The sequence below is a fragment of the Heteronotia binoei genome, chromosome 20, assembly GCF_032191835.1.
Source record: "Heteronotia binoei isolate CCM8104 ecotype False Entrance Well chromosome 20, APGP_CSIRO_Hbin_v1, whole genome shotgun sequence".
In the NCBI taxonomy this organism is placed as follows: domain Eukaryota; kingdom Metazoa; phylum Chordata; class Lepidosauria; order Squamata; family Gekkonidae; genus Heteronotia; species Heteronotia binoei.
Genome location: NC_083242.1, coordinates 24,106,618 through 24,122,129, shown reverse-complemented (window position 1 = coordinate 24,122,129; position 15,512 = coordinate 24,106,618). Strand labels below are relative to the sequence as shown.

Sequence of the window (15,512 nt, the reverse complement as noted above, 5' to 3'; positions counted from 1 at the left end):
GAGTCATGACTGGGGAGAGGTTGAGGGAAACTGGGAAATCCCCCCCCCCTTTCCTGATATAAATTTGTCCCTACAGTGTACTGGAGGTTATTTGGAAGCTGAGCAAGCAAACTACCCCATCTCCATTCCTCTTTGACTGTCAACTGTTCTCAATGTAACAATGATTATGAGCACCCTCAGTTTGCATCAGGCCAGTTTTCCAGGGAGGGGCATCCCTCGGTTAGTTTACAGAGTCCCGTGTGTGTGTGTGTGTGTGTACACTGCAATCAGGTTGCAGCTGTATATAGTTTTGTTTTTGCTTTTAACTTGGAGGTGGAAAATGGTGTCCGTTCACAGCCGACTTCGGGTGATCCCATCAGGTTTTCGAGGCAAGGAACATTCAGAGGTGGTCTGCCGTTGCCCGCCTCCACATTGTAACCCTGGGCTTCATCGCCTTGGTGGTTTCCCATCCCGGTACTAACCAGGGCCAACCCTGCCTAGGTTCTGAAAGAGATCCGGTGAGCTTGGGCCATCCAGCTTGTGGCATTTCATTTTAAAAAATTACAAATATCCTTTTGTAGGATTTTAAGTCCCCCAAGAACGTAGAAACTCTGCCTTTTTCTCTATCTGCCCCCCCTCCTTACTGTTTTTTTTTAACAGATAACTGTGAGTCATGAAGTTTGTCATTAGACAGAATTAAGTTGGGGTACCAATAAAGATAACAGGGATCCCATGCCAGCCTCCAGGTGGAATCTGGGGATCCCCCATAATTATAACATGTCTCCAAACTACAGAGATCAATTCCCTAGAGAAAACAGCTGTTTTAGAGGGTGATTCCTGTCCTCTCCAGGCTCTGTCCTCAAATCTCCAGGAGTTTCCCAACCTGGATGTGGTAATCCTACCCGCCCCCAATGGTGGCTGGGGGGACTTGGCAAACCTAAACAATCTGGAAGTTCCTGCACATATTGGAGTCTCCCCCTTACAGGATTCTTTAAACTATGAGGGGTCTTTCATTTTGCCATCTCCTCATGGTTTCCTCTATGTCAGGGGTGGCCAATGGTAGCTCTTCAGATGTTTTTTTGCTGGGGCTGATGGGAGTTGTAGGGGCTGATGGGAGTTGTAGGCAAACAACATCTGGAGAGCCAATGTTCCCTACCCCCTAGGAGCTCGCTGGATGACCTTGAGCCAGTCACAGAATCTGAGCCTAAGCTACCTCACAAGGTGGTCGTGGGAAGGCTAGAAAGGAGGAGTGGGAGGGAGAACAATATTAATAATTCACCGTGCCACGTGGGTCCCCCTTTGGGGAGAAAAGCAAAAGTATAAACCAGGGGTGGCCGAGTGTAGCTCTCCAGAAGTTTTTTGCCTACAACTCCCATCAGCCCCAGCCAGCATGGCCAATGGCTGAGGCTGATGGGAGTTGTAGGCAAAAAACATCTGGAGAGCTACCATTGGCCACCTCTGCTCTATGTCACCTCCATTTAACTTTTCTCTCTACTGATCCCCCATGCCTCCTGGAGTACACTCAGTCCTTTCCTTCTGGTTAATTTATGAGGTGTATTTTTTCTGCCTAGCTGCAGAATCCACAGAGCCTGCAGAAACCCCTGTCTTAGCGTGGGGGGTGGGGAGGGGAGCCAGTCTCACTGCTTTCATGAAAGGCACCAGTTTCCCCAGCAGAGCCAAATGGCAGCTCCATGGACAAAAGGGTGCAGGAGGAAAAGCGTGATTTGGCCCCAGTAGCACAACTGTACTGATTTCTTCGGGAGCAGGAAAACTGGAATTTCCAAACCCCTGCTTCATCGGTTGGTTTACTGCTTCTGCTTTGGAGCTCTTTGCTGGATAATGTAATTTTGCTTGTGATGTTGAATCTAGGATATACAAATGTGTCCTATTTTAAAGTTTCTTTTGATTTCCGTATCTATTCACTGCAAGCATTCTCATCCTGCCCATTTTCTTCAACCATTTTTCCAGTTTTGTTTGTTTCTTTTACAGTACTAATGCCCATTTTAATGGTATTTATACAAAACCTCTCATGCATAAAACAGGTGTAAATTTTAAGATGACTTTTACTGCCCAATACGGGTAGTTTGTTTGGAGGAAAGAACCTCAGTTTCATCCCAACTGCTGAGAGCAAGGCCAGTTGCAGGATTTGAGATGCCCTGAGCAGAGAGTTCCTAGGGCTCCCCCCTCTTCTACCACCACAACCAGGCCCCCACACCATGCCTGCCACCTGCCTGGATACCCTTCTGCTGGCTGCTTGTGAGCTCTCCCACTGCCTATGCTCACTGCCGCATGCAGGTTTGCCCTAGTGGCATGGGGCAGTGTGTAGCAGGCAGCATGGCGGAGCACAAGCAAAGGACCAAGTAGAGGGCTTAGCAGCAGCTGGCCCTACCAGAAGCCCTGAGCCCTAGCAGCTGGCCCTCTGCAGGGTGGCTGAGAACCCTGCGAGAGAGGTTAGGCACCATCATCCAGTGAACATCATGGCAGAGCAGAGATTTGAATTTGGGTCTCCCCACTCCCAACACCAATAATGTACATGCCATCTATACACCATCTTTGCTACCAGCAAGGCTTGAAGAGATCTTTATCTCACCCTACAGAATCCAACTGCTGGACACTAAACATGAAGAACACAGTATTCCCTTTCATATTTTTGTCCTGGCTGCCCAGCTGGGTAGGATCAATCCACCCCTTGTATGAAGCTGATATCTAGGACAATCCCTAATCCCAGGAAAACCCCAACCCGAGTGTGTCCCCGTTGTTTACTTCTGTTGAACCTACCACTGGCATTATAGGATTTTTGCAGGATCGGTGTCATCCATTCATAAAGAGCTCGTTGTGCATTTGCTGTTATTCTGTCATACAGGTCTTTGAATACTGTTGACCTAAAAAGACAAAAGCGGCAATTGACAGATGCATTACTCCTGTTCCTTTCTTTCACTAGCACTAGTTTAGCCAAAAGTCTTCAGGGTCTTTGAAAACAAACAAAAGGGATACGAGAATGGCTTCCTAGGCCTCATGTTACAAAGTCAGGCAGCCCAATCCAGAGAACCACCTTGTAGCTGCGCTCGAGTACAGAACCAGCGTTGGCGGCCGCAGTCAGCTCGCAAAGGGGAGACGTTACGCTATGCTTGGAGGGGGAAGAGTGACCCGATGAGCGAGAGAGAACACGTCGCCATGGTGATTCCACTCTCCCCAGTGCAAGTCAAAGATACTGTCAAAGCTACGGAGCAGTGCAAAACCTGTCACCAACGTGCTTGCCTGTCCCTTGCTCTAAGTCCATATGGCAGGGAGCTCGCCGGCAGAGCTTTCCAACATGCGCTCCTCTCCCTAACAACTGAGTTGTGCGAGGCAGAGCGGAAGTATTTCTAGGAGGGGGAGACCGCAATTGGGCGCCGGGGAGGGGGCTCACCAGGCCGAGGGGATTGGTGAGGCAATCATGCCACTCCCTAAGGGATTTACAAGCTTACAAGCTTCTGCAGCGGCGGAGGCAACCTTTGTTTTTGGTTTCAACGAGTGCCTATGGACACACCGCTGTTTTTGCAGGCATAACGTTGTGCCTTTTGGTGGGGGCGCGTCATGGCCCAAACTGCTCAGGAAGCTGCCTAAGCCTGGCCGCACCCCCAACTCCACCCCCCTCCTCCTCCTGAGCGCCGCACTCCACCTGACTTCCGCCTATGCTCGAGCACAGCCTTCAGGCGCTGCTGTTCTCGGACAGAGCGGCACTAGGGCGGCCCCCCACCCATGAAACTCCCCTTCACTGTGGTGGCGCTGGTCGTATGCCGACGCAAATGCTTCTGGCACCCATATAGCAGCAAGTCTGCTCCCAGAACACTTTCAGCCCCGCCCCCCAGGTTGTGCTGTTAAGCAGGGATGTCAAACATGCGGCCCAGAGGGTATCAGGCTTGTGAGCAAGTCTGCTTCTTTCTCCCTCTCTCTTGCTTCTTTCTGTGTCACAGTTTGCTTTGCCAGGATTTCTCAATCACACAGGAGCTACAGAGCAAAGCCTGTATTTTCCGCATTGGTTGAGGCAACTCTCTTAGGGAGGAAGTGAGGGGAGGGAGAGTTTGCTTTGATACTGACCACAATATTGCAGGAGTGCTAATACTTGAAGCATGTTTTATTTTAGTTTTTTTAAAAATATATATTTGTGTTCGTCTGTGTCCTTTATAAAGTTTATATCTCTACTACCTGGTGTTACGTTTTATGACATACATGGGAAGTCCTGACATGGTCCCATTTATGTCAGATCTGGCCCTCTTAACAAACGAGTTCAATACCCTGAGCAACAAATGCAGCAAAAGAATCAGCGGCTGAAATTCTTACAGGTTCCGAAATGCATCTCCCTGAAGATCTTGGGGGAGGCTTGCTATGGTATGGAGCTGGAGATAAGACATGGAAGAAGCTCGCAAGACTTGGCTTAATATATCCACACATTCCATGGGGTTCAATGTCATAAAGCACCTCTCCAGTGTAATAAGGAACAAAGTCCTGTTTCCTCCAGGACTTTGGAAAATCTTCTCTCTTATCCCAGCTAAATCAAGGATTATATTTCCCAATTCCTGTAAACACAGAATATGTTTCACTGTACTTAAAAAAAATTATTTAGGAAGGACTGGTACCAATGAATGTAGAAATACAGTGCATTTGTTTTGAGATTCACATAGCTCAGGGCAGATGTTTGTGTTCAGTATACAGCCACAATTCCCTTCTAGAGGCTATCCCCCCATTTATACAACAGAGCCTCTGAGACGACAATCTGAAGTCAGCTGCTGTGAAAAGCAGCAGCGTAGTATAGTGACTATACTCATGGTTCCCAATCTTGTTGGGCCTGCTGTGAATTTTGAAATTTTTGTGATAAGAGTAATGGGCACCATTATAAAATGGCTGCCACAGGGACAGGGCCAATCATGCTCCACAAAACATCAGAAAACTGCAAGCCCAGCATCCTCTTATGACACAGGCAGCTGTTTCTGAATGGCTGCTCTCTGAAGGCATGAAGGTAATGCCTCCTGGGCCCTTCTGAAGCATCATCCATATTGAAGGGGCAGAGGAAAGCCAGGATTGGTATTCTGTATTGGGGAAGAGATGCTGTTTGATCACATTCTCCAAAGAAAGGAGAAGGTTTGCACTGGATGGATGGAATGAGATGTAGGATCTTCATTCTCATCTATTTGACTGCTGGGACTCAGAAGACCAGGATACCCTCATGCTCATATGGCTCAGTGGGTGACCTTGGACAAACAATGACAAACAATTTTTGTCCTTGTTAGTTGGATCCTGAAGAGTAAGGCAAAAGAGAATCTGGATTAGTCTTCTTATTATCCAAGACAGCAGTTTGTTACCACTTTTCATGGGCTAGACCAGAGGTCCCCAATCTTTTTGAGCCTGTGGCATGGTGGGTGCAGCAACAAAATGGCTGCCATAGGAGGTGGAGCCAGCCTCAACATTATAGCCACAGTTTAAGATCAGTAACACAGTATAGTTGAACTATGGTGGCAGCTGGTGCCAAAGTGGCCAATGTTATTTTTTTTTAATTGCACAGGCAATAAAATCTCCAAAAGACAATCAGAAGTAGGCAAAAGCCCTACGTGGCCCCACCCACTTCCTAAAAACACTTGGCAGGCACCAGAAAAGCTGTCAATGGATGCCATGGCACCCCCCAGGCACGACACTGGGGACACCTGGTCCAGACTCACCAAGTGGACCTGCTTGCTTTCAAATAGATATTTCATTGCCGTTTGAAAATGCTGATGACCCATCTGACGGAACTCTGATAGCAGCACTTTGGGGTGGTATAAGAGTCTCTCCAAGTAATTCCTTATGGACACCTGAATAGATAAGAAGGAGATGTTGGAGAGGACATATCATATTAGGTTATATGTTCACGACTGGTTACACTAACTTACTGATATTCCCATACTGACAAGCGAGGTCATGACAAGCAGTGAATACTCAAACCCTGGGATGCAGTTCACTGTTCACCAATCTTAAATTCATAGTCCTTAAAGGGCAGAAAAACCCTACCCACCAGGTTTCCCGTGCACACTGAGCTGAAATGAATAGCACAGCAAGAACACTTGGTTCATTCCTTCCTATGCAGAGGCGGCTAGTGGAAAACACATCCATTAGCAGAACAAATCTGCAAGATCCAAACCACTAGGTCTTAATTCCAACTACTTCTAACAACACATGCCACAGCTTCACAATGTTTAATTGTTAAGCCACCTCGGTAGCCCTGATTGGGCTGAAGTGCAGGCTATAAGCTTTGTAATAAAGAAATACAGACATTTTAAACAAATTATTAATATTTCTTTCAATTTTTTTACATGCTGCTATAGAGCTGATTCTGCAAAGTGGCCAAGCTCCACACCAGGATGTCCTGGGTTCAGATCTTGACTCCTTCACAAACTCTCAGTGGAAGGAAGCCTAGGGTGCGATGCTGTTCTTTAACTCCAGTCTCCAGCCTTTGCTGTAATATGGGGATAAAAAGCCTGATCCATCTTTCAGGTTGTTGTAATGTTTGATATACTAATTGATTTGAACCCCTGGAAAAATGCTGTTATATGTAGACACACCTGTAAACTGCTGTAAGTAATTACAATATTCCGAGAGTGGAAATATGCCATGATTTTGTTAAGCATATCTGTGGTCCAGATATTAGTGCTGTAGAAGAAAACAGAGGCCAAAAAAGGAAAATAGTATATTAGATTATTCACATAGAAAATAAAATATATAGTTAGTCAGAAATTTTATTGTATATAGCCATTGACCATTACAAAAAAGAACATAAGCACAAAAATTCCCAGATAACGTCTTAAAAGTTCCCAAAAGGACCGACCTCAAGAAGTTACAACGTTCGATATCACTCTTATCTTAGTTGCAAGGGCGAACAAAGACGCCATAGGATACATGAGCATCATTGTCAGATAACAGAAATATAATCTTTTCAGTTTCTGAATATGCTTTTAAGGTGTTTTTTATTTATTTTATTTATTTATGATTTATATCCCGCCCTTCCCACAAAGGTGGTTAGTATTCCAACCAGAAATTCTCATGCTAACTCAGCAGTTTTGTTATCATTAGATACTGTTCACCTTTAACACCAAAGAGTTATCAAACAACCTTGATGAGCATGTTGTGGGCCTAAAATGGATAGTGTCTATTGGACAACACCTGTTAGTTGTTGCAACAGGTAGAACTAAGAAAGGTGTCCAAGAGACATAGACGCCAATCTCCTACAGGAGCTGTCCTGGTGGACTTAGATGCTGATGGGGGGAAGTTAGGATGCTAAGGCCTTGATCTCACCCTACAGAAAGTTTGAGTTGGAGACAGGCTGACAGGAATGCAAATATCTGAGGGGATAAAAAAATCTGTGGTTCAATTTCTTTGTTGAGGGAACTAAGTGTTGCAGGAGAACAGAAGGATTTTAAAGAGCCTGGGACATACCTAAGAGGCAGCAGAGTGTTGTGGTATTAACCTGCTTGATATTAGCCTGCTTAGGAGAGGTACGTACAAAGCAGAGCCCAACAATACACATTGTTAATATTGACCTCAGTTTATACGTATGCTTTCAAAATAAATTTTGCCCTTATTCATGTCAGTTTTACCTCAGTGATCAGGCTAGGGTTGCCAGGTCCCCCTTTAGCCACTGGCAAGGGATGAGGAAATAGGGTTGCCAGATCCAGATTGGGGAACTCATGAAGATTTGGGGGTGGCGGAGCCTGGGGACGGCAGGGACCTCAGTGGGGCACAATGCCATAGAGCAGGGGTGGCCAACGGTAGCTCTCCAGATGTTTTTCCCTACAACTCCCATCAGCCCCAGCCACTGGCCATGCTGGCTGGGGCTGATGGGAGTTGTAGGCAAAAAAACATCTGGAGAGCTACCATTGGCCACCCCTGCCTTAGAGTCCACCCTCCAAAGTAGCCATTTTCTCCAGGGGGCCCGATCTCTGTAATCTGAGATGACCTGTAATTCCAGGGGGACCCCCAGGTCCCACCTGGAGGCTGGCATCCCTGGGTGGGTTTATACTGAGGCCCAGATCCTATCTACAGGTTTAAAAATCCTCTCTGGCAATATGAAGTATTGAGCTTTGCCTCAGAGTTGTTTGAGACATTCTCCAGAATGTGGTGGTCAGATTCTGGACTTGCAGGTGACAGTTCCTCTTCGTAGCTGCTGTCACTCCTTGCTTTTGCCCAAAAGGGGCTCAGAAGGCTCCATCCTGCCTCCACCACCTAGGTCAAAAGAGCAGGCAGTGCAGGATGCGGCTGTTGTGCCCTGGTGAGTTAGGGGACTGCTGGTGGACTCTCTGAAGGCTCAGACACCTTGTAATGGAACCCAACCCGATTCGGCCTTCAGACACAGTCCCTTCAATTCCCTTTTGGGTTGCCAACTCCTGGAGGGAGCTAATCTTTTCCCTGCTACTTGGGTGCGCTGCCATCACCTGCTCAATTTAGGGGTTCCTGACTGAGAGGAACAGGGCTTCCAATCCCCCTTGCCAGTTCTGAGGTCCGGCCTCAAGGTTCTCTGCCAACCCAGCACCTGGTTATCACAGAGACCAAAGTCCTTCTTTGGGAAACCCCCTGGAGGATTGGCACCCTTGCCAACTGCATGCCTTCCCCCTTCCCTGGACTCTCCTCTTGCAGTAGCGTGGTCTAAGGCAGTTGGGGAAACTATGTGGAATCCACTCTAAACAAACGTAACATTTATTTCCAACATACAACTATTTACAGGCATTTTTAAAAAGTGAACAGAAGCAACAAATCATAGTAGGAAGAGAAAACGCTTCTCTCTCTCTATTATACTATTTGGCCTCACTAGATGACCTACTGGGCAGGCACCTTACTTGGGCTGTTGCAAGCCTGACCATACCTTCTCAACTAAGTGATCTCCAAGACTGAACTCAAACTCAAACTGAAGGCTTCCTGCCCCAAATCTCCAACATAAAACCCAGTTCCCACCCAGGAACCGGTTTACCCTGCTGCAGCCTTTGAACATAAGAGAAGCCATGTTGGATCAGGCCAATGGCCCATCCAGTCCAACACTCCGTATCACACAGTGGCCAATGTATGTGTGTGTGTGTGTGTGTATACACACACATACACATATATGTATATATACTGTGGCTAATAGCCACTGATGGACCTCTGCTCCATATTTTTATCCAATCCCCTCTTGAAGCTGGCTATGTTTGAAGCCGCCACCACCTCCTGTGGCAGTGAATTCCACATGTTAATCACCCTTTGGGTTTAGAAGTACTTCCTTTTATCCTTTTTAACCTGACTGCTCAGCAATTCCTTCTGGGAAACCAGCCTGAAAGACTTCCTGTCTCTCGAGGAGGCCTCCTCAGAATTGCAGGTTCCAGACAGGAGGGGAGGGGGGAGGAGGATGAGACTAGGCCAAAGCCTTGCCTAGAGTTTAATAGACTGCTCCAGCCAACTCCCAGACAAGCACAGGCCTAAAATGGTGTTTCTCCACACACCTGCCCAGCAATGACAACCCGATTCCATTGTGGGCTACAGTGTGATGAGGAGACTTTTATTATAACAAGCTTTAGAGAAATCTATGCCCTTAGGACACTTTTCTGCTTATTACTGTTTAACTCTAATATGTAGAACCCTTTATGCATTTACCTTTGGAAATGAAGTATGTCCAGGAAAGCTAAACAAAAAGAGACATAACCAAAAGTTAAATTTTGTACCACTTAAGGAGAATTTTTTAAAAAACCCAAAACTAAACATTGTGCAATTACCATTAAGATACTTTCCGGCAATGACATCTTCCTAAGAGCAAATCAAACAGACAAATCAATGCAATAATAAAAGCAGAAAGAGGATGAAATATGGCTTGAAAATAATTGAATACGGACACTAACCACAGTCTTTTGTAGTTGTGGAGGCAGATCTAGGGACGGAAAGTAAACAAAAGTCAACTTACAAATGCACAAAACAAAGTGGAATATATTGGGGGGGGGGGCTAATAATGTTCTGTATAAATTGGAGTGAATTGAGGGTTGCAGATTTGAGGACTGCCTATTGACTGCCACTTGTACTCATTTGCTTGTGAATACAATATTACAAGTACATCTTAAGTCTTTGTATGGAGCAGGTTAGGCTGATCTCATCAGATCTTGGAAGCTAAGCAGAGTCGGGCCTGGTTTAGGGTTGCCAAGTCCAATTCAAGAAATATCTGGGGGTGGAGCCAGGAGCAAGGTTGTGACAAGCATCATTGAACTCCAAAGGGAGTTCTGGCCATCACATTTAAAGGGACTGCACACCTTTTAATGCCTTCCCTCCTTTAGAAATAATGAGGGATAGGGGCACCTTCTTTTGGGGCTCATAGAACTGGATCCCCTGGTCCAATCCTTTTGAAACTTGGGAGGGTATTTTGGGGAGAGGCACTGGATGCTATGCTGAAAATTAGGTGCCTCTACCTCAAAATACAGCCTCCCTCAGAGCCCCTGATACCCTATGGGAATTGGTCTCTATAGGGAATAATGGAATGCCCAGCAGACATTCCCCCCCCCCCCACTTTCTGATGATCCTGAAGCGGGGTGGGGGGGCCTCCAAACCGGGGGTTCCCCTGCCCCCACCTGGGAATGCCAACCTAAGTATCACTATTTTAATATCCCTGGATTTTAATATACTCCCCCCTCCCCAATATTTCTGAACTCAGAAAATAAAATCGTCTTACCCTGGCTGACGTCCTGGTGACTTCCAGTCTCAGCATGATTTGTGAACATCAAAAAGAGAAATATCCTTAGGCTTGGGGGCATGGCTGCTCTTGGTTACTGAAGTTAAAACAGTCGGATTAGAAAAGCGGCATGGGGGAGGGAGAACGAATAGTTTTCTCTGAAATTTTAAATCTATAAATTTGCTTTGCTTGATGCAAAAAATGTTCAGGTTGTTTTTTAAAAAAACCTGTAACTACAGAGTTTGGATTTATTATCTTTTTAAAATCAATAGACTCATTCTGTTAAAACTATTCCTAAACTTTTTTTTTTTTGCATTTGATCGAAGCTAGAAATAGTCGTTGCTCTTTTGCGGGGAGGGGGTGTCTATTGCTACTAAAAAGCTTGTCAGTCGATCAGTTCAACCAATACATCGGCAAACATTTAGAACTTGTGCTAACCATACAATTCTCTCCCCCCCCCCCTCGCCCCCCATTTATGTGTAGGGCTCACAAATGATGCAATAATGAAAGTTGGAGTCTGTAGCATTAACAACAGTGTGACTGAACATGATGAACATCTGATCTTGGGAACCGGCTTAGTTGATTAGACCCATCCATCCTCAGCACTCTGAAAAACAAGCTGGGCTCCTCTTTCAGAGCTTCCTTGGGGATTTCTACAGTACATCGATGCCATTCATAAGGATCCTGTTTCCCAAACAATGAATGGGCTTGTGTTTATTTCCTTCCTTTGCCCTATTAATTTTACAGTGAGGTTTGTGATTACCGCAGCGCAGCTTTAACAAATCCAGGCCTCTACTCTCTGCCGTTCCCAATCCCATTGTTCGGTTGTCCATAGATCACAGCTTGCTATTATACTGCCTATTTTATGGGGACATTTGTTCCACATATCTCACCCCTGTTCTATCCACGCTCACAGGAAGACCTGTTAAATTCTATTCATCTCTCCTTGCAGATCAATCTAAGGTGGACAAATTTGGTTCTGAGGCTTTGACCTTAAGAAGGTAGAAACCTTTTAATAACTTTTTATGTGTCATTAATGATACCTATAAACTGATGAGTTTCTATCCTTGTATAAATTTTATATTTGTATGTAAATTGCGCTGGTAAACTACTGTTGGCTGATTTTTCAGTCATAATAAATGTTGATTAATCTTTAGCAAGCAAGTTAATTTCTGCATCATCCCATTTGCAGGGTCGTGACCCGGTACTGGGCCACAGAAGCCTCACTACAGGGTCACAAGAAAAGCCAAAGCTAACCCCGTCCCCAGCAAAGCTAGTCCCACCCTGTCTCTGTGTTGTGCAGAGAGGAGCTGGGCTGCCTCTCCTTCCTTCTCCCCCGCTCCCAGTGTTTGAGGGAAAAGCTGGCATCCATTGGCACTTTAGACTCATTAAGTGTTCTTCAAGGTATGAGCTTTCATGTGCCTTGCGGTATGTTCTTTTGGGGATATTTCCCCGGGAGGCCTGGGCGGCAAAGAAGGTGTGTGTTTTCAGCCAGGAGGGGCGGGGAGTGGGCATTCCAGTAGCTATTTTTTTTAATCAAATGACCCCTGGGCAGAATTGTTGCTGGCTTGGGTCATCTGATGGTGAGGAAGGCTTTTTTTTCTTTGCCCTTCCTTCCTTCCTTCCTTCCTTCCTTCCTTCCTTCCTTCCTTCCTTCCTTCCTTTCTTTCTTTCTTTCTTTCTTTCTTTCTTTCTTTCTTTCTTTCTTTCTTTCTTTCTTTCTTTCTTTCTTTCCCTACAAGTGATGCTCTGTCTGTATTCTTGGTGCTGAGAGGGGGGGAAACAACAGTGGGAGGGCTTCTAGTGCCCTGGCCCCACTGGTGGACATTCTGGTGCTTTTTGGGCATTGTTTGAGGGAATTTTGGACTGGATAGTCCACTGGCCTGATCCAACGTGGCTCTCCTTTCCTTTCCTTTCCTTTCCTTTCCTTTCCTTTCCTTTCCTTTCCTTTCCTTCCCTTCCCTTCCCTTTCTCTTTTCTTCCATTTTTACTGGATGAAACTTTTCTGTTCCTCATACTGTTGCTACACGCATAGGAGCTCTGCCAATGAAAAGTTGGCGCCCCCAGTTGTAGCCAGGTGGCCTTCTATGAGATTTCTGTGTGAGTGAGTCAGCGAAAGAGGTGGCAGAAAGAGATTATTGGAGTTTACTGCGGTATATCTCAACAGCACTGGAAGCGATGGTACTATGAACTTGGCACCATTTTACTGGTCCTGCTTTTAACAGCTGTCTGACACCAAAATTAAATTCCTCCTGTAGATATTAAAAAGGATGAAAGTAGTTCACTGGCTAAGTATCTGCACAACAGATTGCTTTTGAAGGCATGGGAAACACAGCCGGTAAAAAGCTGCAAGCCCCTCATAAATATCCTTTTTGGGATAACTGCAGAAAAGCTTATATGAACTTCATATAACTTGAAATTAATTCATTAATTGCAATACAATTCTCTGCTACCTTTCACAGCAATTTCCCCGTGATTCAACCAAAGAAAAGTATGAAAAATAGCTGTTGAAAGATTTTCTTGAAACCAAGCAAGCTTGGTTGTAGCTTGAGGCAGGTTCCAGTAGTAGCAGCTGAAGGAAGGGCCTACTAAATGTGTCAGCATATTTTGAGGTAGGGCAGCTGCCAGGGCCCAGTGTGGGTGGTACATAGTGCTGGCATTCCTGATGACAATGGCAACAGCACTCCCAATTGCATACACTGGCCGGTGCTGTTGAGGAAGGGATGTATAGGTGGTGCAGGCAACTGAACATGGGCATTAGGAGTGCTTGCAAGCTGGAGAAGAATACACAAACAGATAGGTTCATGCAGGTATGGGGGTGAAAAGAGAGGACTGCCCACTTTCCACCCCCATTTTGGCTCAGCATGAGTTTCAGAGAGATTTTTCTGAAAATGAATTTACTTCCAAAGAAGAGGCAGGTTTGGGGGAGTGCCCTGGAAGTGACATCACAGGAAAAGGCGGAGTTTTGGTTCAGTGTGACCCGGAAGTGACATCACTCGGTACTTGACACCACAGGAAATGACATAATTCCTGTCTCCCGGCTCCACCCCCAAAGTCTCCTGGCTCCACCCCCAAATTTTAGTGGGCCACGAAGGAGAAGTGTAAAAATAATCGAGCCATGGGAAAGAAAAGTTTGGGAAACCCTGCCCTAAGGCAAGAGGATTGAGGTGCAGATCCCAAGTATGCCCTAGAACAGGGGTGTCAAACTCATTTGTTATGAGGGCCGAATATGACATACATGAGACCTTGTTGGGCTGGGCCATAATGGGTTGGGCCATGTGTGTTCCTATTTAATATTAGGTAGCAGAAATATAAACTTTACAAAGGACATAAACACAATTAAAGATTTTTTAAAAACTTAAAAATAAAACATGCTTAAAACACTAGCACTCGATCTTAAAGGTACTTTCTTTGTATTTCTCTTGTGGGATCCAGGGAACTAGGCAAAGGAAACTCTGGCTCTTTCCTTCCTTCCCCAGGGGACCAGGGAGGGGAGGAGCCTCAGCCAATAGAAGGAAGAGAGACTCAGTAGCTTTGCTGTGCAATTGAGAGAGCCTAGCAAAGCAAGCTCTGCCTCCTCCCCTTCATCCCCAAGGGAGGAGCCTCATTCAATGGAGAAAATAAGAGGTTTTGCTCTGTAGCTCCTGTGCGATTGAGCAAGCCTTGCAAAGCAAGCTGTTATGCAGAAGGAAGCAAGAGAGAGGGAGAAGGAAGCAGATGACAGCCAGTTGCTTGGGGGCCTGATTTGGCCCATGGGCCACATGTTTGTCACCCCTGCCCTAGAACTTCACTGTGCTACCAGTTATTCTCTCCCAGCCTAACTTACCTCACCAGGTCATTGCTGTGAGGATAAAATGAGAGGGAGAAACGATGTTATAAGCCTGCATTTGGTTTCAATTGAGGAGAAAAGCAAGGTACGTATACATACAAATACCTGTAACACAACATTAAAAGCCCAGGGCACCAAGTACGGTTTGCATTCAAAGGGTTTTTGGAATAGACATGGCTTCTAATTATGACGGAATGCCTGCAGAGAAGGCCCTTGTCACGCCTTCTGAGAAAGTCCTCCCCTACGTCTCTTCTAACTGTATCCCAGACAAAGTAGGTTCTGTAAAGTACTGGGGTCGGCGCAGTAAGAGACCAGAGTCAGAGAGTGATTTCAGGAAGCTTTACTTTAGGAACACACACACAGACTGAGCTCTATTCAAACTTCCCGCTCCTTTATACAATTCTTGCCCCCTTCTGATTGGTCCTTAACTATGTACATGGATTGGCTATTTACAGGGCCCTAAGGGCCTATCAGGGTACAGTATGAGCCTAGATGTTGATTGGCTACTTATGTTTCAATCCTTCCCCTGATTGGGCACGCTTAGGCCTTCTCTGGAACCCTGGTGTGGAGTACAAGCTTTGGCTTGTTCAGCTTCCCTCCAAAAGTAACAGTTCCCTCCAAAAGTAACAGTTCTCCCATTTGAGCCTAGGACACAACAGGTTCCCACAAAAAGGCTCTCCCGGCTGGCCATAGGGTGGATGGTAGAGTTGCCAACTCTGGCTTTGGATATTCCTGGAGATTTGGGGGCAGAGCCTGGGGAGGTGGACTTTGGGGAGAAGAGGGAGCTCAGCAGGTATGCGGTTTCATAGAATTTATCCTCTGAAGCAGCCATTTCCTCCAAGGGAACTATTCGCCTGTGAGAACTAGAGGCCCTCTCTGGAGGATGGCAGCCCTAGTCAAGATAGTCCTTTAGGAACTTTGGACCCAAGACATTTACAGCTTGAAAGGTCAAACTTAGCTAGGGGTGCCAAGTCTTCAAAGTCACAGATCTAGCAAGGAATGGGGCCCAACCAG

The 15,512-nt window shown here is 46.0% G+C and overlaps 1 protein-coding gene across 1 annotated transcript in view; it reads right to left on the bottom strand.

Annotated features, from left to right (window-relative positions):
- OTOA (otoancorin) overlaps window positions 1-10,756 on the bottom strand; it is a 79,430-nt gene extending 68,674 nt beyond the window's left edge. The window contains exons 1-8 of the mRNA XM_060260942.1: window positions 10,670-10,756; window positions 9,852-9,880; window positions 9,729-9,759; window positions 9,610-9,637; window positions 6,555-6,642; window positions 5,676-5,807; window positions 4,303-4,538; window positions 2,758-2,861 (exon numbers count right to left, since the gene is read on the bottom strand). Of these exons, the coding sequence (XP_060116925.1) occupies window positions 2,758-2,861; window positions 4,303-4,538; window positions 5,676-5,807; window positions 6,555-6,642; window positions 9,610-9,637; window positions 9,729-9,759; window positions 9,852-9,880; window positions 10,670-10,751 (730 nt within the window). The 5' untranslated portion in view covers window positions 10,752-10,756. The remainder of the gene's footprint in view (window positions 1-2,757; window positions 2,862-4,302; window positions 4,539-5,675; window positions 5,808-6,554; window positions 6,643-9,609; window positions 9,638-9,728; window positions 9,760-9,851; window positions 9,881-10,669) is intronic.
- Between the last annotated feature and the right edge of the window lie 4,756 nt (window positions 10,757-15,512).